Raw genomic sequence first — 25,999 nt, 5'->3', positions numbered from 1 at the left:
TCATGGTGACCAGTATCAGTTTTGTGCTGACCCTTAAGTCTGTCTGTGGTTGACTCATGCAGTGTTTTCCACTCATGTGGCCCCATCCCATCCCAGTCCTACCTGCGAGTCTGTAACTGCCTTTCATCACCTAGGACTGATTCTCGGATCCTCCACTCACATATGAAGGAGTAACTACCTTTTGTCACTACATCTAATGTCCTTCCACTTGTATCTTCTTGCAAAATTGCCTTACAAGCCATTGAGAAGAAAAATTTGCTTTTATACGATGCAGTTTCCAACATGTGTTCACAGAACAGAGAGTTGCGAGTGACATTTCTGTGGTTTTCATAGAGGTTGTTACATGTGTCGAGATACCAGAGACGAAAGGTTAAGGAACCCTCCATCCTGTATACAGCTGAAGTTAACACAAAGCTGTGCATAGAATGGAGGAGTTGGTGCTTATGGTGTGGAATTTTGCCTGGCCAGTATTTTGAACTTTTTTGTCAGTTCAGCTCAGGGTATCCTAGCTGGGGCTTATTTTCGAGTCATCAATCAACAAGTGTGCACGTGTGAAATCTGGGTCATATTTCATTCGCGGGTCTGACCGCTATGTCGGGTAGATCTCCTCCGCATTTGCAACAACAACTCCCCAAGATAAATTCATAAATATTCAGAATTTCACCCCAGTAATCCCAGACTTACAGGCCTATCGGCAGCATAGTTTCTCTCTCGCGACTCTTTTCTTGACTCGGCTGTTGATCACGCTGAAAACATGTCAGGAGTTGGGCAAAGTCTTAAGACAGCAACTTGAGAAGTAGGAGTGTATGGATTAGAGAGGCTAAGCTGTGTTGTTGATGTGGTGTAAAGGAGATAAGGCAGCAGGAATGGCTTTTTAATGGATACCTGAGATTTCGATGGTATGAGTACATGTCTCATATTGTAAGGAAAAAAGGACTTATTGTTCGACCTGGTGCATAGAGGCCACTGTCCTTATCAAAATTTTGCTCAAGATTTGCCGAATGTCTTTTGAGTCTTCTCTCTCCCCTGCTTTGTCTTCTCTATTTTTAATGGAAAGTTTATAAATCTGTCCACTTTATGTTTCATAGAGTAGTGTATGGTTGAAATGTCAGGATAATTTGTGGAAAATTTTCATCATATTTTTCTCTTTCATGGCTCCCAACTTACTCATTTCTTGTGGAAGTTGTAAGCTGTTTAAGAGTTCACGCAACAGGATGGTAGTCTAGACGTGGGCCAGACACCATAAAGACAGGATGAAACATTTTAATGAAAGTGTATGATTTTTCTATGCAGTCTATGTGGCATCATTTCTCTGGGCAGTGAACTCTCCACAAGCTCATTTTAGGAAGTACAAATCACACTTCTCACCATTCGCAAGAGATTAGCAGGATGAATGGTAAATAGGCATAAAATGTCTAATTTCTTTGAAAAGGTGAAAAGAGTCAGGATATAGGGCTAATTGCTTGTTACCTGCATGACCTGCTTGGCCCCATTTTACCCCTGCCCTGCCAGCGTATGTCTTGGACTTAACAAGAGGCGGCTACTCAATTTTAAGTCTTGTTTGACTATAATCTAGGTTTGAATGCAGGTATGTAATGCTCTCTGTGATGCCTGTGTCCAGTTGAATACCAATTTTGTAAATGTATGAATTCATTGTTTAAGATATTCATACGTATTTGTGAATTTTGTTTGCACAAAAAACAGTTACATATCAACCCTTCCAGAACCATCACCTGTGGAAGTCATTGACTTCTTGATAGGCACAGAAGGGCTACCCTTGGTAATCTTAGGGTTAGCATATTGTTTCTGTTTTAAACAAATGAAAGACCTTCCGTACAGATGGTCATATTTCGTACAAACTCTGTAATTGCCTGTCTTGGCTGTTGTAGTCAACCTGTGAGTCAACCTTCTTGCCAATTGTAGACTTCAGAATGTACCAGTTAGGATGAGAGTCAAACTCACTGTTTTGGTACATGCAAGTGAAAGTACAAGTGCACCAGTTAAGCTAGCCTCCTGCAGCTCGGCAGACCTGTCAAGAATGGCCCAGAATTGGCGGAAGATGACCGGAGCAGGCCCGTAAAAATCCTTGACCATCTGAGCAAGAGAAAGGACAGATCATCTGAAAGACAGCCATCTTAGTGCCACTGCACTTTTGTGCATAGGCAAAGAAAAACATGATCACAGGAATTGGGGGGGGGGGGGGGTTCAGAAAATAAGATGTTATGGTGAAGAAATGTGGAAGCACCTCGTTTGAATAGCATTGACCACAGATTAAGAGCGTACTTTTGCATACTTGGGAAGAAAGAACAGGGTATGAAGGCGAGGACAGAACAGCTGTTGTCAACTCATGGTTCAATGTTCTTGTGGGGTGGGGAGCATGGAATTAGAATGTCAATTGTCAATTAAAACCTCATGTCAGGGATTCTTACATTCACTCCATTGGCACATGAGTGAAGAAGTTTGTGAGGCTTCCATCGTTCTTTGACCAGATCAGTGAACAGCAGACAAAGAATCCTCACGAGCCATTCCCTCAGCCGGCCGGCCGAGGATGCTGCATTGATTCCGCAGATTGACCTCTTTTGACCTGGGTCCTAACCCCCAGCCTCTTCATTCACACCTGTAGCTGACCTACTCAAATTGTCCCTCTAGGGTTTATATGATGGGGGAATTCTTTTCATTTTTGGCCCATCTTGTCTTCTGAGGGGTGTCATTAAATATCCTGTTATTAGGTGTGAAAATCTTGTGGCATGGCATTGGTGTTGGAGAATGAGAGCTCTCTGTCAGTACCCAGATGTCTTTCCAGAAAGTTGGCATAAACCATCTTGCCCATTGCATGCATTTTGAACAAAGTGACTGTTCCTTCATCCGTGTTCTTCATATTTTCTGAATCCATTATGAAACTTTGCTGCTTTTCTTTCCCTTTATCCAAATATGTAACTTCACATCTCATGCGATCCTACCTCTATCTTCAAATTACGAAATCTTATTAGAGCGTGAGAATATGAGCTATGACTGTCTTTGCATATTTGCTGCAGGTACATTTGTATTCTGAACATAGTGAGGGTTACAGTGATAACAGCAACTATTCCTTTTTCGTAGTAATGTGAGAATCAAGATTTTCCGTTCTCTCGATGCACACACACACACACGCTCTCTCTCTCTTCATTTTCTCCCTCTTCATCTGCTCTGTTTGTGTATTCTATGCACGTGAATCCAATCCATGTTTGTCTCACTCATTCATTGTCTCCGATAGCAGTTAGCAGTTGATCATGACATGCTGTAGCAGCAATGGAAGGGGGGGGGGGGTTGAGGGGGCTACTAGCTGAGAAAAGGAAATGGAGAGAGAAAGACTAAGGGTCTGAAGTGGAGGGGAATCAGGTTCCACAAACACCAGAGATGTAGATGCCTGTATCATGAGTCCCTGGGAAGATCTGTTTACACTGACAACAAATTAAAAAAAAAAAAGTTAATGAATAAATGATTGTGTAGACCCATGGAGATAGCAAATGCAGATTAGGAGATCAAGACTGGTTCCCATGCACTGATGAACTCACCAGTGACAGAAGTTCTCAGCGATGGATTGTTTGTAGGCCTCATTTTCGAGAGGGATTTGCGTCCGCCCGAGTACGGCTGCTTCCATTCCCCAGAAAGGATCGAAACTGTGGACAGCTAGGGACGGTGCAGTTTCTGAATCAGACGTGGTGGATGACAGATGCGAAAGATATTTAATCATGCTGCGTGCTTTGAGCGCCAATTGTCACAGAAAATCCCATAGCAGTGTACACACTGTCCAAAGTCCCTGGTGCAGAAAGGGTTAACCATTTGTGTACTCCAAGTATAGATTGCACAGAAAACCTTTAATATAATATTGTACACATTGTCCAAAGTCCCTGGCAAAGAAAGGGTTTAACAGAGCCCGATGCCTTCGAACCAGTTGATATGAAATTGGACACGTCTGCATACAAGTAGTACTAGTATGCCTGAATGAGATCCATGCACCCATCTATCAGTTGTTTCCTTTTTATGTAATTTTAAGCTGTGTCAACCAGTAGGTTCATTTCTGCAACAAGCACTCTGCATGTGCCTTGAGCAAGACCTTGAAACTTGAAACTTGAAAGATCAATGGTGTGTAATTGCTTTTATTGCACTGCGGTACATGTCATGTATGGCTGGATCTTTTGAAGTTTGTAAGTAAATTTCATATCTTCAGAAGATTGTTTGAGACAGGTGCATCCAAGATCATCTGCAGCACACATAGATGTTAGCAGTCATATTGCAAAAATAAAATAATCTGTGGAATGAACGTTTCCATGACATTTGCTCCTGCGACAATTGCTCCCGTGACAATTGCTCCCGCGAAATATCTGCGTGCTAAGCCAGATATAGATTCTATCCACAGCAATAACTCTAACCCAAATCGTTATCCTCACATCAAACTAGACCTAAGACCCTATCACAACCCTAATCCTAAGTCCTTCAAGAAAATAAGATCGGAGCAATTGTCGCAGGAGCAAATGTCGTGTCTCCTGAATGTACATCATTATCATCATTACAATCAAAACAATCATTTCCATGGTTGGATTTTCACAGCTCTGCTGTGTTCAAGGATCGAAACAGTTATGTATATACCTCACTTACAGCATGTACATCTTTTTACTGTAGTTAACTGATGACCCATGCAGGGCAAAGTATTGAATACATAGCCCACATGTGTCAAAATGTGGCTTTAATTGGGTTAATCCTGCATGAGCCGACGCAGGCAAACAGCACGGGTGTTAAAACCGTCAAAGACCCGCTAAATACGTCGAGAGATTAGGGACAGGCCTTTGACACTGCAGAAGCCATAGAGATGAAAAGAGACCTTGGGAATGTTTAGAGCTTTGCAGTCTGTAGCAGCACCCTAAGATCATCAATACCCTCCCTCCCCCCCCCCCTTTTTTTTTTTTCTAACGCTTCCCAAAGGTGGGCCATGTATAGGGCCCATTAAAAAGGTCTGGTTAGAAGCTATGAGGTGTGAAACGATGGCCCATCAGTAGAAGGGTGTTTGGGATTCTGCCAATTCCCTCATTTACCTTTCTTTAAGCTAGGCAGGAAGGTTCATCATTTTTGCCCTGTGATAACTATGACTTTTCAAGCAGTTTTAAACGACAGCAAAAAAAAAAAAAAAAAAAAAAGTGGTACATTCAGATCTCATGAAGTGTTTATATTCATTCTGGTCTTTCTGTTGCAGTTCTCTACTGCTTTGTGTGACACACATGTATATCAAGTTTTAGTAGAATACTGTAAAAGTGGAAATTTTTGCAGTGTGGACATTTTCGCCCATTTTGGAGTCTTGAATTCATATTTTGTAATGTTATCTTTATTCAGACTTCAGTGATCTTTATGTTTGCTATGTAGGGCATAGTTGTTTGTTGCATTTAAAGATGACGGTAAAAGTTTTATTTCTTGTTCCAATCTCCTCTCTTTTCCTCCTCACTATTTCCTTAATTCTTGTCATTATGTTGTCATCCTGTGTGCCAACATCTGTTCCATCCATCCATCTATCCATCCATCTGTTCATCCTTCTATCTTTCTGTCCATCCCTCCGTCCTCATGGCCTTCACCGCTGCAGACACCTCGCCCGTAACCCCCTCATCTGTGACTGCAATCTGCGGTGGCTGGCCCAGTACCTGAACGACAACCCAGTGGAGACCAGCGGCGCACGGTGTGCTGGTCCTAAGCGCATGGAGCGGAAACGCATCTCCAAGATGAAGACCATCAAATACAAGTGCAAAGGTACAAGCAAAACCATGTACACTGCATATGTGAATGGACAAGGAGGTTGTAGAAAGTGCCCATATCTGTAGATACTTGTATGATTTGTAAAGATGCAATTTTCAAGATGTCCTCGTCTTGTCTAAGTACTGCACATATTTTGACTTTTTTTCTGTCCTTCCCTTAGATATTCCATTTTAGTGCCTCACAAAAAATAAGAATGTATAAGTGATGGATGTTTTTGTTATAATGTATTGTAAGATAATATCAAACTTGATTTTATGATAGCCTTTTTCTTGTAGTTACATGGATATATAACTTCATATTTACATTAAAAAAAACATTATTCAGACAAAAAGCATGTAAATTAAATCTGTTTGACTGGACTTACCTGGATGAATCAAAATCTATCTGTATCGATATATCATTCAGATTAGTTTACAGATATCATATTCTTGGTTATTTGAAGCATTGAAAGCCTTGATGAACAAATAAAGTTTCCAAAATCTTCATAGATTAAATTGAATTGAATTTCTCATATTTCACATCAAAGTACAATACACATCACTCGGCAAAAAGTATTCAATTTTTAACATACAATTTGAATCGTAGAAACTGATTACAAAAGTAGATACAATGACACTGTTTTACATACAGTATGTAATGAAACATAACCATTTCTGTCCCTCCTTATTACTGCATGTCACAAATATGGACATTCTTTTTCTCTGCATGACAGTACATGTACTTCAACATAGTTCTTGTGATAAGAAGGTATATGATAAGTCTGAAATAAAAATGACATGAAAGTAATATGCATTGATGATTCTAGGTATGTATTATTTCAAATGGAAATGAAGCACTCTTTAACCCGTTGAGGACAAGTCCCGAGTATACGTGGGCAAGTATATATGGGAAATGTGTGTTGTAGCAAAATCAGCCCGTCCTCAACTGGTTAATGTAGTGCAGTTACTGTCCCTACATGTCTTCCTTTCCACATTTCTCACAAAGTCTTGAATGAAGCTCATCTCCCTCACTAAAGCTTTTTGAAAAGATACCGTCATAAACAAAATCCCGCGTTCATTTCCTTTGCCTCTCCCCCACCCTCTCACCAGCACGTAATGTCCTCATCAATTTCTCGAAGCTGGATGCCGTACCACTTTATCCGGTCGTATCAAAGGCTTCCCGGCGAAAACGTTCCCCAGAACCATACCCTTGATCTAATCATCTCCCCCCCCCCAACCATCCAGTGTTCAGCGAACTCACATCTAGATAATGGGGAGTAGAAGACGCATTCCGTTCTGCGAAAAAGAAGGGTTTTTGGTGTAATTTGCATCTATATGGATGGCAAGTCCATTTCCTGATCTGATGGAAACGGACAAAACATGCTCTACCACTCTGCATCCTGACAGAAAAGTGAAGCAAAAGAGAATGGAAATGTCCAATTTGTATTCATTAGGTTTCCCAGCCCGCTGTGGGGCTTTAGTTCTAGTGCAGGTATAATGCTTGACGAGAAGAGGAAATGGTTTTTGAGGAAATTTAGTGCAAATCTGAGGAGTCTCATTTGCCGTCCAATGAAAGAGACTGATGAATAATCTCAGAGGAATTGAACACTTGAATTCTGATTGAACCAAACTTTGAGATGGTATAGAGAGTGTGATATGAAGAGTTGTTTGTGGCTAAATTCTTCTTAAGTATTGCTGCATAGCTCTCATGATAACCCACATGTTATGCTCATGTATCAAGTTACTTCTCCTTTGTTTTGATATTGAGTTGTTGTTCATTACTTTGTAGATTTTTATGATATTGTATGATAGATTTACAGTGATTGAATATTGCTTTTCGTGAAGCAGTTCCTTGTAGGTAAAATGACTTGATAGAGTTTTTTGTTCCCATAGAGTGAAAACAAACCTCGCCCATTTGGGCAGAGCCACAAAAACATGTGTTTGCTGAATCAAGAAGTGTCAAAATTTTTAAATTACTTTCCTATTTGAAGCTTTTGACCAAGACACATCATGGTCTTTGCTCACGCCCCCTTTTTTTCACCCATTTCAGACTCGGAGTACTACCGTACAATGCGTGCTGGGGAGTGCTTCATAGACTTTGACTGCCCAGACTCCTGCAACTGCCAGGGAAGCATCGTGGATTGCTCCGGCAGGGGACTCCCCACTGTTCCTGACAACATCCCTATGTACACCACTGAACTGTGAGTGATGATGATTTGCATAACATGGCATCCTTTCTTCCCCACAAGCATCAGTTGAAATTATCACCCATAGCCTACTGTCTCAATCTGTTACCTTTTAAACCAACACAAATATGTTCTTTTGAATCTTTCAAACTATACCACATATTTTTTTAAAAATGGTATGGAGGATATGGAATTTATTATATCTTGATAACATCTTTTTTCTAACTGAAAACATTGATTGATATCATCTACAGCCTGTTATCTAAGCAGTGATTTAACATTCACAATTTCATTTATTACATATTAGTGTGGATGATATGTACTGACTTTCTTTTATCATACCAGAAAAGTCTTCTCTTTTTTTACAGTTATTTTTTTTCAAAGTGTCATATTTGACCCAAAACTGACTTAATTAATGCCCCTGTCTTTGTAGTAATAAAGGACAGCACAATTGTATTTGTCGTATAAGGATGCTGTATGTCTGTGAAGTAACATCACTGTGTTTACTCATCCTATACTATGTGGTATCTACAGAAGTATATCCACTTTATGACAAAATATATATGTTGGCACAAGGGAAAAAAACCCACATCATTTTACTTGTAAGTTTACCTAAAGTATGCATGTCACACAGTGTTCACAAAGGGGCAGAATTTCCTTCACAAGACAACATTTCCGTCAAAGTCAAATTTTCATAAAAAATGTAAGTATATTAGTCACATAAGAAGTTACAGTTACAAAATCAATCAAGAAGACCCCCCCCCCCCAGAAAAAAAAGGAAACTCAAAAACCCAAAACAATAATGAAGCATGTTTATTGATTTCTTTATCTTTCCAGGAAGTTCAATGGGAATGAGATTTCTCGCATCTCATCTGATGGAAAGTTCAGCAATCTACCCAACCTTAAAATCCTGTGAGTATCATGTATAAAGTGTACATCAATTTGCTTGTCTCTCTCAATTTAATGACTGAAATGCCCTACTTGTAATCTACTTATACATTTTCTGTTATGAGAAAATGGTTGCTCCGTGTTTTCGTGGTGAATGTTAAAGTGGAACACTTTTCCCTTGTTGTAAATTTGATATATTGTGAAATTATCATATGGCTTATTCCTTAAACGCTGCATTTACATAGAGTTTCTTTTTTTTTAAATTTAAGTCATAGTCAGTCCACATAAAGAGGAGCACAGTGTATATCTTTACTGAAGAGGTGATTTGTACCTACCATCTACAGTGCAACAACATGTATTGGTGGAAAATTACTATATTTCTATTCATACATATGTCAGTGTAGATTACAATTTCATGTGCAATCTAAACAAGTTGTTTACCGGTGTGTTTTCTCCAATAAGTAAACTGAAATCCATTTGTCAGCTGCCCAAAAACCATTCATTTTTCCTCCAGATATACCAAAGTTTATCAGTGTTTGTAATTTAACCTGCAGATGTGTACATTTATAATTTGGTACCTATGGACAAAAAACAAACAAACAAACAAACAAAAACAAAACAATAAAACAAAACAAAATCCCAGACTTACAACTCAGCCATGTCTACATCCTAAAAAAGAGGGAGAAAATTCCAGATCCTGAGGAAAAAAAGAGATAAAAAGTTTTCTACTCTTGATCGTGCTGCTTTGTTCCTCCCTCTCACACAATCCCTCTTTCATGCTCTAATCAAATCAGATCAGTCCATGCTTCTGCCAGCCAGAAAAGCACGTAACGATGATAACTCTTGGCCGGGTTTTAATCAGGGATGGTAGCAAGTTTGGAAAAAAAATGTCCCAATTAGACTGTGTGTCTCCTCATGTGTAGAGAAGCTAATTGGATTAGCATACTTGTGTTTCCCAAGCAGAAATGCATGTAACGATGGTGTGTGGACTGATTACCTGTGTAATGAGAAGCTCTCAATGTTTGAATTTGTGTTACGAACATGGCGCATTGTCTGCTCAGCCAGTGTCACGCATCAGAGTAATACTCTCGAATTGAGATTTCAAGTTCAGAGGATATTATTACTGTTGTCCTACTGGTGTAACTGTTTGAATTATTTTTTTCATTTTGTGTAAATGTTTTTCTTTGTTGTACTCAAGACAGTCTACGTGCCATCTATAACATATTAATGGGCCCATGTTACTTTTTTTCATCTTACCTAAAGTGCATATACATCTCGTGCTTATTTCATTTATTTTCTATTCATTTTCTTATTTTTCTACTTATTTAGTTGTTTGTACGCCACTCTATTAACTATTTTTTTTTCAGTAATTTATTTGCTAATCTATTTGTTGATCAAGTAACTAATTTATTATGTATCTACGCAGCCAGAAGTGTCTGTTTTTTATGTACTCTGCAATGGCCATGGGGAGATACTATAAGCTCACACATTATAACATGGAACCAGTGTTTTGTTCTGTGTATTGTCCTCACGGAGGGAACATCTTATACCTCAATATGCACACTTTGTCACCACAAACTATGCATAAGTCATCAAGAGGTTATTATCCTCTGAATATTGCATCCTCTTTGTCATCCACCCTCCCAGAGATCTCCGTGACAACCGCATCTCGGTGATAGAAGATGAGGCCTTCCAGGGAGCGTCATCCCTCGTGGAATTGTAAGAAATTCTTCTTGTCATACCTGTGTTTATTTTTTTTTTTGCTCTATGTATATATGCCATCCCATTGCTTTACTGTGAGTTCTTACAGCTGTGTGGCAATAATTAATGTTCCCCTTATCTGACAGTGATAGTAACAAAATCTAGTGAGAAGCATTGTGTCATAAATTGTTAAGGAATTGCTCTTTGATTAAACAAGGATCGCAAATTCAATACAATGTAGCAATTCTGTGAGATAAAAAGCTTTATATTACCTGATAATGTGTTGATGGTATAAATTGTGTCAAGAATTTGAAGTTTAAATACAAACCCAAATTGATATAATTTTTTCCATTGTGACTTGTTCTTACATCTGAGTCGTGCCATTAATCATTCCGTAACAATTCCTTCTTTCCAACCACTTTCAAACAATGTGCAATTTACTACTTCAAGTTGAATTTATGTTGTTCTTTTTTTCCTCCATGTGTTTATTGTCCTGCTCTTGACTAAAGTACCTGTTTGAAGCTTGTGTAGATTTTAGTGCATGCTAAATGTTTGTCTGTTTTGAAGGTTGTATGAAGTCATGTCACTCTTTTGTGATGTGTAATGCCACCAATCCTACACTGCTACATATACCTGATGATTCAATTAGATATTCAGTCAAAACTATGCCCTGATGAGATAAAATGATTTGTAACAGAACACTAATATGATTTTCAATAGAAAACTATATGAAACGAGATGAAGTACTTTTTTCCTGTGAGCAAAAGAAGAATGTGTTTCTAGTTTGTTTGCCTTGACATATTGCCCCTATCCCCATGTCCTGTATTTGTTCTCTGTGCATTCTTGCATAATGGCATTTGACTACATGTTGTGCCCCGTTTTTTTTCCATAAATTTAAACTTGAATAAAATGTGAGTGTATGAACAGTTTATGTGAAAGCTCTTTTTGTTTTAAAAGCAGTAGTAAAAAGCAAACATTCTCCCCAGAAACTGAACAGTGCACTCCTGTCACATGTCATTAGAAAGAGTAGACTGATTTGTGAAGCTTTTATGTTTGTATCGAAAATCAAGTTAATCTCTTTTGTTTCGTATCGTAATATCTTCTGTGCTTTACTATACACATATATACATATACTCGTGTATTTCTTATTTTTACGTGTGCTCGTTGGAAACGTGAAGAAAGCTCACTAACAACAAACTGAGCAAAGTGACGGGGCGCTCTTTCGTAGGACTGAAATACCTTCGGACGCTGTGAGTATTACCTTCCAGTCGACTGTTACGTCAACCTGACAGCAGCCTCCATCATAGCCAGGCACATGAGACTCCATCTCTTCTTCATATAACCCTTTCTTCTGTTTTTTCTTTCAATTTTTTTTTTCATGATATCATTTTGTGCTGTTCATGGGCATTATGACATATCGCTCATTTTTTTCCTTTTTTGTTATCACCATGTTTTCCTGCGGTATACAATGGAATGCACTTTTTTTCAGACAGATTATTGATGAGTTGAGACTTCTTAGTTAACCTTCATATAAAAAAAAAAGGAAGAAAGAAGGATGATATGTTCAAAATCTGTATCATCCCATTAAAGATTTGTGAATTGTCTAATGATTTAAAAACAAACCAAACATGATTAGGGGTTTCCGTGCAGGCATTAGTTTTTCTCTGTACATCAAAGTGGTGATACATCTATCAAAGGGGATTTTTAAAAAATGACTTTACAATACCATCAATACCATTTGTCCCCCCCCCCCCCCAGTTTGAAAAAAAAATCTTTTTCTTCCTGACTGCTAGATATGAATATTAAAGATGAAAAAAAGAAGAAGAATGCCAAGAAGTGATTTCTGATGCAAAGTATGTGCAGGTAATCTGGGAAGTCTTGGCCCTGCAGGAAACGTTAATGTATTAATCACATATGCAACCGTATTAACCAACCATTGCAATTTGTGACTGCACAGAAGAGAGGTATCAGAAGCAAGTGCTGTTGAATATAGTCTTATATTGCCCACACCATATTATTCATGTTTGACTTGCTGTGAAGTTTCACTGCCATTCCTTCTCTGACAAAGTGACAGAGGCAGCCTGTGTTTAGCGATTCATGGTGAATGAAATTCTGTTTGTGTTGATCCACTGAATATCCGTTTTCACCCTTTGCTTGTTGGACACTATCAAATGTCACATGGTATTTAGATATATCAATCAGCAAAATAATGAAATGGAATCCCTATAAATCACCAATTACATCAACTATTTGTACTGATTGCTTTTGATGTTGAAAACACTGCAGTACATCTTTTAAGAGAATAAAAACAAAGCATTTTGCCCTAATGTGACACAGATTTCTGTGGTGTGTATCAAAAATAAAATCTGCTAAATACATTCTGTCCACCTTGTGTTGTGGGAATTTTTTTTCTCTTTTGACTCTCACTGGTTCGTATTTTGCTTCACATCTCACTCTGCGCAGTCACAAAATGCACCATCACATAATATCTACCCTCATTGCTCAGCATCTAGTCTATTTGCCTGGCATGGTACACTAACTCTCGTCTTCCGATGTGCAACATCTTGGCTTGCTTACGAGAGCTCCCAACATGAGGAAACATATGAATGCATCTTGAACCACCCTCACTAACAGAGAACTCATTTTTTAATTTTATTCTAGGCCCACTTGCTCACTTCACTATATCATCTTTAATATTAACATATCCTTTTGCTTATATTTCCTTTTTAGTTTCTTTTTCTATTTTGTTCATTGTTCCTCCATTGCAGCTAACTCATGCATTTCTCTTTCAGGGCTGCCCAGTATGTGTGGATTTAGTTGTTGGGATTTATTAAGATGTCTGTAATTGCCTGATGCTTTTTAAAACCATTGTCTTGATTCTCTTTCCTACAGCACCTTGTTGATATTTTGTTTCAGAAAATATTTCATTTTGACATGAATGATCTTTTTTGTTCAATACCTTATGTGCTGTTGTATTATTTGTTTGAGGCACAATCTGTTATGATTTTGACTGTTGATTAACTCTGGTACTTGTGAATGGAGACTAAAGAAGCAGAACTTACCTTGTCAATGTGCACGTGATGTAGAGGAGACTTGATTTATATACATTTGTATAAGCATATTTATTTGTTTGAGCTTGTCCATCAAGTACAGCATATGGGAATCATTGTAAACCTGTGTATGATTATATATTCTATATTTTCCTGTCTTAAAATCACATATATATTTTCATCATAGCCTGGTCATATCAATCATGTAAACAGAATGCATTTATTGAATATAAAGTTCTTGAAAGCACAATGTCCTGTGGCATAAAGATTGGTGTAGGAAAGCTATCTAAATAGCTGTTGAGTGTTAACTGACAAGGTAGATTTCTCAAAGTTTGGAGGAACTGTTATTTTCTATTTAGAAATGTAACCTCTAAGTTAAATGTGTGATATAAAGTTGAATGCATTCATGCAAATTATAAGTTGCCTTGAGTATGTAAATGAGTCTCTAGACTAAAAGGAATTTTAAGATAAAAAGAAGAATCTGCTATTTTATCACAGTGTGCAATCCAAGTTGCCACTTAGCACTACAATTGTAACTTTTACACTTAGAATTGTTTTGTTTCCAAATATTTAAGTGCACACTCATGTGTGAAAAGTGATCCATAGGGAATAGCATATATTGTGTAGAAGTTATACAGAAAGGTTGAAGAAACTATATTTGATTTTTTTTTGAAGGAAAAACCTGAAAGGCAAATGTAAGAAAACCATATTAACCTTTTCATGAAAGCCTCCATAGATGGACTCCTTCTGCGAGAGATTGGTGTCATTTAGATATCCCATCATGCCAATTCAGCGACATTTATTTCATTCCAACAATGAAGCCATTTTCCAAACACATCTCACGGTGACCCCCTATACCGGTCTCAGCTTGCCCCCTATGCCCATCATCAGCTCCAACAATCCTTCCCCGCTTTACCCCCACCTGTTCCGGCTCGTCTGGATTCGAACCAAACATTGCCGAAAAGAACTCCCATACACTCTTCTCCCCACCCCTCTCTCCCCCAAGTCTGACGTAGTCCCAAGTTCCCCTTCTACACACAGACGACTAAACCCCTTTCCATCATCACTATTTCATATGCTTCCGATTTCTTGTTAAAAAAAAAATGAAAAAATGAAAAAAAAAAATGCTTAGGTTTGCGTTTGAGGACAGAGATCTTAGCTATATCCAAAGCTCCGAGGTGGGACTCCCCTTTTTCCTCTCTCTTTCTGGTGGAACCTGTGTTTGAAAGAACAATCCCCCGTGTGAGTTTAGATTATTTGCTCCAAACATTAGAGCCATAATTATTGTTCTTCGATAAAGCTTCCGTCAACATCAGCTTGCCTCTGTTTGTATGTGGTGCAATCCCCAAATTTGAGGTAGTGATTGTAAAGAGAAGTCCTCCGATCACAAGGAGAAAAGAGGGGGGGGGGAGAAGTAAACTGTCCCTGCCTGTAGGGACGGGCAAATAAAATGCTATGGCTGAATGGAGTTACCATTTTGATGCCAAGTACAGTGTTTTTTTGTCAAATTCTTCACTCTCATCATGCCTGCATTCATCAAGAATTGCTACATTGCCATTGCGTTTAGAACAAAAATGAGATTCACCCCACTCATTCGCAGATGAAGAAAGCATCGAGTTCCAGGAATGCAGTAGCTTTCATTTCATATCATCAACTTAACGGTTAATAGAAAGAGCAATCCAAAATTATCATTGTGTCACCTTTTATCATTCCATAGTCATCATCATCACCATTGTTCATAAATGAGAACATGTATGGGAAGACAATCATGTTTATGGTATTATTGAGTGGATTCATTTTTCAGTGCACACATGCCCAGTGAGCTTGAAGAGGATGATTTTCAGCATTAGTTCACAGTGAGTCCCCATTCTAGATGTGTCAATTGACCCGCAAGACTGTCATTTCTTGACCGTCCCATTCTCATAATGAACACAGTGATTTCTGGGATAATTTGCAACAGATATATATTTCGTCATTATATTGGCACCGCTGAAATTCACTACATATCTTGATTTTGGAGAGATTAGATAGCCCTGGTTGATATCTAAAATCTGTACCTAATCAGAAAATTTAATACAAATCTTGCTAATTTAACAGACAAAGAGGAATTTCAGGCATCAAAAGTAAATTTTGCAATTTAGAGGTTTTTGATGAATCTGCAACCTACTGTATATAAGCAATAGTATAGAGAAGTTTTAGTTCAACATATGATATATTGTCAATAAATAGTAGGCCTACCCCCCCCCCCCCATGTTATAAAACAAATACAGCATCAAACCCGATATTTTTGGTCTGTGGGACCTAATGGCTTAACATCATTTCTAATCTCTATTGCTATAGGATTCTGCTCCAAAGAATGGAAAGGAGGTGTTAATTAACAGGGATCTACAAACAAACATAATGCGGGCATTGTTCACCTATGCATATACAGTGATGTGGTTGCAGATTTAAGAATTTTGTGAAAGATTTGCCTGGCACAAATCATGAAATGAATGGTAAGGTACTAAGCCATGACCAGGCTCTCGTCAAAGCCCTCAATGTATGATGAGTTCACAGCTTCCTCTTCGATGCAAAAGTCATGTGACCCTTAAGTGAGTGACCATTAAGTCAGTCATACAACCAAGTTGCTGCTGACAGCAGTATCCCACAATGCACTGCAATATTTTGCTTATAATTGGGTGACTGCAAGCACTGATTAATGGATCCACAGAATTGTTAAAGTATCATCATCCTCATCATCATCATCATGAAAATTGATTGAAAATGTTGAATTTTCCCATGAAATTATCACAGCAAACAGAAATCATGCACATCATATTATTCTTTATTAGGTATTGGTCATTTCACTCCATCCTTTCTTTTATCCATTGTGCCCACCTTGCATAGCATGAAAAATTTCAACCATCATTTCTCCATATATAAAAATGAACACTGCATCTTGAAAAAAAAATATTAAAGTATATATTCTTCCATGATCACCTTTCTATGGAAAATATTTCATTCATCATCAAAGGTATGATGCGCAGGTCTTGGCAATATGTCCCTTGATATATTCAAGTAGGACAAAACCTGAATTGATGTACATGGGCACATTCATTGTAACCTGTTCAAAACTAACAACAATATCTAAAACTGATGGAACTACATGTATCTGGAGGGAGAAAAAATTATGCCATGAGTTTATATTTCCATGAGGTGAATTGCACTGTAAAAAATTTTCATGCCAAACCGTGTTTCACACAAATGTGTACCATGAGTGCAAGTTTACGGTTACATGCAGAAATTGTTTTGAGGTTAATAATGAATAGTGTGAATGAGGTAATGATGATATGACCCAAGGAAACTAGGTTCAGTGGAAAGTATTCGTTTGCTTCCAAAGCACTTTATATAACTATTTGCATATTGACCTCAAGCAATTAAAATGTCATCTTTAACACTGCTTTATACTTCTTGGAGGAGGTAATGCAAATTTAGGCCTATTGATCAACAATTTTATGCACATTCAGATATGCTATGATCTTACAAGAGTCATTTCCATCCTGCAACTAGTTTGTGGTATTTTTGTTTTGTATATAATTTACATCTTCATTGTGTAGCTTCTATTTTGACTCTTGTTTGAACACAAAAACTTTAGAAGAGGTACATTTGCCTTTTGGAGGTAGAGAACTCTAGGTTTTAGAACAGTTGACATTGTAGATTTGTAATTCAAAGGACCTGTTGTGTTTTTTGGACACATTTCAAGAATTCCGTAGAAACCCGCTTCATGGTATACAAGTGTCGGCATGCATTTACTAAAACACAGTGACATGCATATGAATATGTAAATATATATATGTACATACATAAACGGGCAATGTACTGATTCTGGTCAACTGATTTGAAGATCTTTGTGGTTTGGGTATGATGGTAAATGCTAACTAATCACCTTGGTACATGCAGTGGTGAAAACATGATGCATCTTCACTGGCACCGTGTGAAGCGCTGACTAATGAAAGTGTATTGTCACAAAATATGGTGAAAATGGTGGGAGATTTGGTCTAGGTGGATGGTTTAAATTTTACTTTCTGATTTCTCGAGTGAAATTTTGTGGCATAAGGATTACACATATACAATGGAGTGATTAATCCAAAGTGAGTGACATAACTTATTTGTTTTCAATTTACTTGCCATTACCGATGTCTGTGATCATGTCATGGGTCATATTAATCTTTCTTTGACCATGATATTAAGAAAAAACAGTAATATTGAGGGATTTTCTGTTTTCACATAATGTTGTTTTTTTTTTTCCTGTGTGTCACAAAGTTAGGAGTCAATTTCAAACTAGCTGAAAAAATGTTAACCATGTTTTGCCATAGACTTCATACACATACACATACACATACACAATACACATACACATACACATACGCATTACGCATATGCATACACATACACATACACACACTCAAACAAAATCCCGTTTACAAAAGAGTTCTTTTTTTCCACAGTCCTGAAAAAGTTAAAGTTCTGAAATATCGGTGGAAAAGCAATAATTTAATGAGTTACAACATTGTGGTATCCCACTTGTTCATACCAAGAGTTGTCTGTTGATCATTATCACTTATTTTTTTCATAAACTATTGTGACATTGGGAATAAAGATTCAAGTGACATTGGGGAAGGGAAGATTAAATACAAAGTGTAGTTCAGTGAAAATAAAATAAATTTATAATTGATTTGAAGCATATGTACCTATGGCCCATGAAAGATTTACAAATCAAAAAACATTTGAATCAAAAGAGTCACAGAGAATGTACCACAAAATATTAGCAAAGTTTTAGATTTAAAATCTGTTAGGATCTACTCGAGTCAGAGGAGTAAGCATAAATCTTGTTACAAATTTTTGTTTCTTAGCTTTCAATCATCATGATGGTAAGTAAGACAAAATGACTGTCTTTTGGAATGTGACACACAGACATTCCACACTTGGTCCGAAGGTGTTTGTGGTAATGTATGGGATACTCCATCATTCCAATCTGTGGTGAGGGTACTTACCCTGGTGCTCCTCTATGTACCTTCTCCCCCAGGATGCTGAGGAGCAACAAACTGACTTGCATCACGAACGAGACGTTTACCGGCCTGAGATCTGTCAGATTACTGTGAGTACATCTATCTCTTTCTCTTCCATATCTCTTTGTTCATAATTGTGATAATCGGTTGTGGTCAGTGAGGTTCTTATTTGTTCCATTTCACTTATTACATTTGTTATTTTAGTAGGTATTCATCTATATATGAATATTTTTCAGTTTATTTGTTGAGTAAAAAAAAAATGAAGACAGTCAAATTTAGGAATGATATTGCCTCTGAATTTTAAACAAATATCTTTTCTTTTTTGTGTACTGTCATGTTTTATAGACCATAACGTTACAAAGAGAGTGTGTTAAATTGTGTGTCAAGTCACATGTTTGTACAGATGTGTGCTTATATTTGCCAATGTTATGCGAGTGAGTGCAAGTTCTTGTCTGTGTGTGCATTTCGTTTCTTTTCATTGGTCTGTATCTTAATTTGAGTCTTTGTTGGTGTATCATACTGTGTCATACTGTCTTAATGCAAAAATCAAGTAGATACTTGCATGGAGCCACTTGCATTTCTCGCTTTGACTACTTTGAACAAAGAACTGTAAATTTGAAAAAGAGAATATTCTGATATGCACACATTAAGTGGTATTTAGCAGGATCTCTGAAATGTTTCTGAAATGTTGCATCTTGTTTGTTCATTTATGTATGTATTTTTGTCTGTGTAGGACACTACGTAAAGCAGAGGAAATGTGAAAGAAAATATTCGAACACCGGAAATGTCTATCAATAACTTGGTTTTGTAGATGACATTTACATCAGTGGAGTTAATGAGGTCAGCTTTGTATGTCCCATTCCTTGGAAGAGTTGTGATGAGGATGCATTTGATATTGCTCCTTGGCCGAGAAGTAGGCCACAATATATTAAGGAACTGGATTCTTGTGAGATGCCTGATTGGGGAAAATGGGTAGCCCCACCGCTCCCCCTCCCCCCCCCCCCCATAGCCTCTGGACGTGGAATTTCATATTTCCGACAATTTCCATCAAGCGGCCGGGCATCAATCATGCAGTGGACGCTGACCGTCTGCCTGCCCGGCCCTGGCCGTATGTTCGCCACGGCATGCTGCCTCTCAATGGTCCCCTTCCTGTTTAAATCCTGGGACACGTCATCGCCAATTAAACGGTCTGATGTAGGGAGGGATCATCTCTTACCCACCCTGACCTAAGGACACCAGTGAAATTTTGACCAAGTTTGACTGGGCTTATGATTTTTTAGGACTGGAATGCCATCAACAGTTGATGAGTAGGCAAAAAGATAAAGAAAATGATAAAGAAAACCCATAGGGCAAAGGATATTACATGGTGAAGGTCAGAATAGTATGGGGGTGGGGGGGGGATAAGTGAACTTGAAAGGTCATCTATCTTCTAGGGTGTGTTGACCCCCTTTCAAACCAAAACCCACAACTTTTGAGTAGCTTAATATGTAGTTTGTTGCATTTATTTCAGATTATATTGGATTTCTGGTTGTGGTAACCAGATGGTGTACATACAATTTCAACACTTTAATGTTAACTAGTAATCTGATGTTTGAAATGTTTACAATAGTATACTTTAGGATTTCAACAGAGCCATGCATTATCAAAAAAAAAAAAAATAATAATAATGATAACAAATACAAAATGGAAAAATGCAGAATTGCACACGATTGATTGCAAACATGTCTTTAGTCAGAGGATGGCAGGGCAGCTAGTTGCTAGTGGTTTTGCAACTTTATTAGAAGTGCAAACATTTGCAGCCGTATGACGATGGCATCCAACGAAGGAATAAGCCTGGCTCAGCTGCCGTCATCCCTATCAGTGGAGACACTGGGTTGAATACCAGGACAAACAGAGAGGGGTGAAGAGATGACCCCTTGAGGTCAGAAGAGGTGTCTTGTCACTGTTGTATCTCTCGTTTCCATGGTGACATCCTGTCCAACAGATAATGTCGCATTCCTTATCTTCCTTTTCTTTTCTTTTCTTTTTTTTTTTTGGCCAGGATGATGGAGGGGAAAAATAATGATGAAGAATATTGAAAGAGTCTCAATGGCTGTGTCAAACAAGACTTCAAACATGGTGCACGTCACTGAAAATAGAATGAATGATATGTCAATGTTGATGTGCGTGTATGCACAGGTGCACGTACCGACCTTGATCTACGCTCCTCTGAGAAGGAGTTCACTTCTCTTCTCTTGAAGCATGCATTATTCCAAAAGAGATATGTGTGATAAAAATCCTCATATCATTGGAAAGATGCTACCATTAGAAATAGAGAGAGAGAGAGAGAGAGAGAGAGAGAGAGAAATAAAAATGTGGGAAACAGATGTGCGATTTAGATTACTCTGTTTTGATTTCAAATCAGGGGACAGAAATTTTCATTGCAAGTGTTGACATCCTAATCTCTACTGAAAAAGGGGAAAAAGTTACCCTGTGTTCATACTTCATGAGAGTTTAAGCATATCTATTTATCCAACAAATGGCAACATTCTTATCTATAACACTGTGATTTGTAATAGACCTAGTCTTTATGTAAGGAGAATCAGTTGGATTTTATATGAAGTGTATGACTGGTAACCATCTCCAATGACCTATCCGTAGATCTGATTATCATAGAGATTCTCATGCATGGGTACTGTTCTATGATGATATCTGATGTTTATCAATCAAAAGCTATTAAACAAAAAGATGCCATCTGGCATTAGGGGGTTATGTGTGGAACATTTTCATCCTGATAAAAATAAGACCATGGAACAGAGGGTATGTCTTTCCTCCTCTCAACCCCTTCTCTCTCTCTTTATCTATGTATCTGTCTATATATCTGTCTGCCTATCCATCTATCTATCTATTCATCTATCTATCTATCTATCTATCTATCTATCTATCTATCTATCTATCTATCTATCTATCTATCTACTATCTGTCCATCTACATTGTATATCTTTCTTTGTCTCTTTACCTATCTCCATTTTGCTATATATCTCTATATCTATCCATCTATTACTATCTTGTATCTTATTGAGTCTCTTATGATACCTTGCCCATGCCTCTGTACCATCACATGCACTATAATAATAGCTGCCATGGTTACTGTGATAAAGTTTCTGAACCTGTGGCTCCTCTCTTGTTTTTCTCCCACAGATCCCTGTATGACAACAGCATCAGTACCATCATGCCCGGCTCACTAGACTCCATGAAAGAACTAGCAACCTTGTAAGTCATCCCTTACAGTCAGTCAACGAATGATTTTGGGAAAATCTCCATAAAAATGCAAAATTTCTCCATTTATCCAAGTGGAATGCAACACAACATGGTGACTTTCATGTGCCCAACACCCAGGAAAGAATATCAGATTTCATATCTTTATCCAAAAAATGAAATGTGGTATACTGCAAGATCAGAAAATGTATGTAACACAACAAGAATATTATTTTGATCCCTCCTTTTCTTGAGGGAGATCTTAATTGTGGCATTTTTTGGTAATATTTAAACAAACTTGAGAAAACGTTTGATAAATCTCCTGGGGATCTACTCCACTATTCTGTCATTCATTTTCTAGTCTGAAGAGTTTTTTGTCACTGTCACTGTTGGTAGATTCCAGCACTTGCCCGAGTTTCTGCATCCTTTTTCAGTGATATGGCCAGAGGGTATGTGTTGTTTTGAAGGATGTTCACAATCAAACACACTACCCAGGATCTACGTAATATTCCTTATTGAATACACTATACTTCTGTGCATTAAAGTAAATACAAGAAAACAACAAAGTAAAGGAAGTCTGAGAGAGGAATATTCCTGAAAGCGATGATATTGCGGATATGACACATTTTGTAATTTCATTAATTCTTGGCAAATGTGCTCATAGGAATTCATATCTCACATCTGCATTTTTGGGAAGAAGAGCTTGATCTAATTTAGTGCTAGGAAAATGACAACAGCTGCTCACATCTTCCGGGGGAAGAAACAACATTGACATTGTTGTATTCTAAGCTAGTTTACAGAGTAAAGAACAAAGAAGGAATTGGATTAGGAGTGGGATGACAAAAAGGGGAAAAATTCTGTTAAAAGTTTCCTCAGATAACTAGCAAAGAGCATCACTTTTATTTTTGACACTTTTTAAGAATGAATGCTGAATCATCAGAGCTTGGGTATTTGACCACGTTAGGAGTCCATAAAGGAGAGTGTCATTCACAATCAAGCATGATAACCTGATAATGGGTTCTGACCTATGCAAGAGGCCCATCATAGGTCATCTTTGGATGTGACAACATACGATCGTAGCAGAGTTGGGAACTTCTGAGCCCCTCCCCCCCCCCATCTCCAAATACAATGCCAGGCTTAGTATCTCTATCCCAACCCCCTCTTCCACATTAGTGTAGTTTTATGCAAACTACTGCTGATTCCATACCACATGAAGAAGCTACATCTTTACAAGAGATCTGGGATGAGTTTGTAGTCAGATTGGAAAAATATGTATTAAAGTAGAACTGAATATTCTGAAGATTTTCCTTCCATACCTTTTTCTACAAGTAAGAATTATCCTAAGATCAACCAACAAAAGCTAAAGAAATAGAAAAGGGAATCAGTCTATTCTAAATGTACTATCCTGGCCTATACCAGAGGCCTTGGTTACATGTGCAATCAGGGGGATCAGGGCAGGACACTGGTGATATTTGACCACTGCTTTCTGTAACTGGCAGTGCTCACCCCCCCCCCCCCCCCCCTTCCCCCCCAAAAAAATAAAAAAAAAATAAAAGGAAAACAATACACACATTTTATTTCATTCATTTCATTTCATTTATTCATTTTATTTCATTTATTCATATTCATTCTCAACAAAGGATATAAGTGTACAAAACTTATCATGCCAAACAAAACAAAACAAAAAAAATTATTCCTATGCACTTGTGACCTCTTTGAATGTGCAGATTTAGTTTGTTTGATGACAGTTATATATGCTTTATAACATCTGCAAGAAGTGCTCTCAAAGTTGTATGATTGCTCTGATAGCCCAGTTGACTTTACTGTCAATTCATCAAGTTTGACAACTTGTCGTTTGCCATCAGAAATCTGCTGGGCAACCCACTCAACTGTAATTGTCACCTGTCCTGGCTTCCGGACTACCTGGCGGCCAGACAGATTGTCACCGGTGAACCCCGATGCCAGGAACCACTCGCCTTCCAGGACACACCCATACAGACCCTGCGCCGGGACCAATTCACCTGTGAAGGTGAGTGAGAGAACATATATAGAAACAGAAACCAACTGAAAATATTTCCAAGAAGAAACATATAGGAATATATCAATTTTATAATTCAAGAGCAACATTAGGTAGGACAATATCGATATATCAAACTCTAGAAAACATATAGAAACCAATTGAAAATATTTCCTTATAGGAATATATCAATTTTATAATTCAAGAGAAGCATTAGGTACGAAAATATAAGAGACAGACATATATACCAGAAGCATATAAGAACATATGAAATATAAATCATACAAAAGAGATTTGCTCTAGGTAGAAACATATAGTATACAAAAATAATGAGAGATGATAGAAATATGTAGCAAGTAAGAAATAGGACACAAGTGAAAGCATCGTTGATGTGTCAGAAAGAAATGTCTGAAATATTCAGTGAAAGTAAATGGCAATTCAAGACAAAAATGCTACCACCTTTGCAAAACTGTGACGTAAGTTGGATCTCCAGCTGTGGACTTTCTTCGTAAGATTCAGATTCCATCAATAGATAAAACTTATGAGGGCAAAACAATGACAAGGGACTTTTACCATTCGATCAGGGTAATGTGGTCATAACCATTCCGATAGCCATGTGTGTTGTGCATCTTCCGTGGTTACTTTCACATATCAAACACTTTTTTGCCTTCATTCAAGAAGAAAAGAAAAAAGAGTCTGACATCAAAGAATTTGCTAGATATGTGGCTAACTGATGTTATGTACATATCACCTAATATGCAGAGTTTACTGTTCCTGTGAAGGTTTTCAAAAAATAGGTTTCCATTTTGACAGTTCATGTCAGGGCTGCATAGTTTACAATCATGAAGACGTGTTCAATATTACTGCTTGAGAAGTTAGTGCGCTGAAAATTAGGGCCTGTAAAACCTTACAATCAGTTTGTTACTGTTTACTTATAATGCATATTGATATGGGGTAGCCGATTCGTGGCAATAAGGCATATTATAAGTAGGATTGATGTGTGTTATTCGCATAGGCCAATAGAAGATGAGTCGGCATATACCGCCGAGGCCGTGAGTCACTCATTGGACGATGACAGCCCGGTTATCCATGACAGAATGTGATAGTGCCTGACAAGTTGTCTATTCTGGGTTACGTCTGGTCATGGTGTCAGACAAGTCCCCCCTTATTCAGCACTTTGATGGGGTTCCATCTTCTTGTGCTTAAGTAGACTCACGTGCAACCATAGCCATTCCTCACTGAAAATTTGTAGAATCATTTCAGGAGCTAATTCCTGTGATAATGCTACGATGATTCATACGAAAATGTTTGGATCAAGTCTGAAGAGCTATTTTTAAGTCATCTCCTTGCTTGATAGCAGTTTAGGCAGATGTTCCATTACATGTGCTTCAGGTTCTCTTACAACAGTTGATAAAACCATGCATACACTCTGTAAACCTATCAATCCGTTGAGGACGAGTCCTGAGTATACTCGGGAAAAGTGTCTATGGGAAATGCTTCTTGTGGCAAAATCAGCCCTTCCGGTCCTCAATGGGTTAAAGAGAATCAGTTTTAAAAATCTTTGGCATGTATTCTCTGTCATTGTAAAGATACACTTATAAGTGTACTGTAAGTCATCCGTTCTCCAAGTAATTGTACTGAGAGAATGGTTGCAGCAGTTCAGAAACTTTCAAACCTTTTAGTCAGTAGCATTTTTGATGGAATGCCTGAAATGGCACATGGCCATAATTTCTTGACGAGTTGCCATTATCAGTGTATTTTAAATGACCCATGAAATCACTTCCGCTCCTATCATATATATGTTTTGCTGTTGGGCTGTGTGTGACCTAGCGTTGAATTACTCAATACAGACATGGTGAGGAGAATGCTGAAGATCTAGAGAGTCACTATGTGCCAAGAAAAGATAAGGGGTTGATCCTTGACAACTGTGGACAGAGATTGCGGCCACAATCTCCAGTTTACGGCATTGACCTCTGCTGAAAGCTATGTGCTAGCTATCTACAGCAATACATGATCTCCATTGTGTGTTTGTGTGTGTGTGTGTGTGATTCCCAAGGGTGAAACATGACATCATGTAGGATATTTAGAAATCACTATGGCAATGGGAGAAAAA

General features: G+C 37.9%; 1 protein-coding gene across 1 annotated transcript in view; it reads left to right on the top strand.

The window, feature by feature from the left end:
* LOC139735284 (slit homolog 2 protein-like) overlaps positions 1-25,999 on the top strand; it is a 165,147-nt gene that overhangs the window by 114,383 nt on the left and 24,765 nt on the right. The window contains exons 14-21 of the mRNA XM_071646040.1: positions 5,612-5,775; positions 7,810-7,960; positions 8,783-8,857; positions 10,481-10,552; positions 11,713-11,784; positions 18,650-18,721; positions 21,813-21,884; positions 23,735-23,898. Coding sequence (XP_071502141.1) covers positions 5,612-5,775; positions 7,810-7,960; positions 8,783-8,857; positions 10,481-10,552; positions 11,713-11,784; positions 18,650-18,721; positions 21,813-21,884; positions 23,735-23,898 — 842 coding nt within the window. The remainder of the gene's footprint in view (positions 1-5,611; positions 5,776-7,809; positions 7,961-8,782; positions 8,858-10,480; positions 10,553-11,712; positions 11,785-18,649; positions 18,722-21,812; positions 21,885-23,734; positions 23,899-25,999) is intronic.

The sequence above is a fragment of the Diadema antillarum genome, unplaced genomic scaffold (genome assembly GCF_040938485.1).
Source record: "Diadema antillarum isolate AM-2024a unplaced genomic scaffold, OU_Dant_1.0 seq00000569_RagTag, whole genome shotgun sequence".
Lineage (NCBI taxonomy): Eukaryota > Metazoa > Echinodermata > Echinoidea > Diadematoida > Diadematidae > Diadema > Diadema antillarum.
This window is presented reverse-complemented; position numbering and strand designations above follow the sequence as displayed.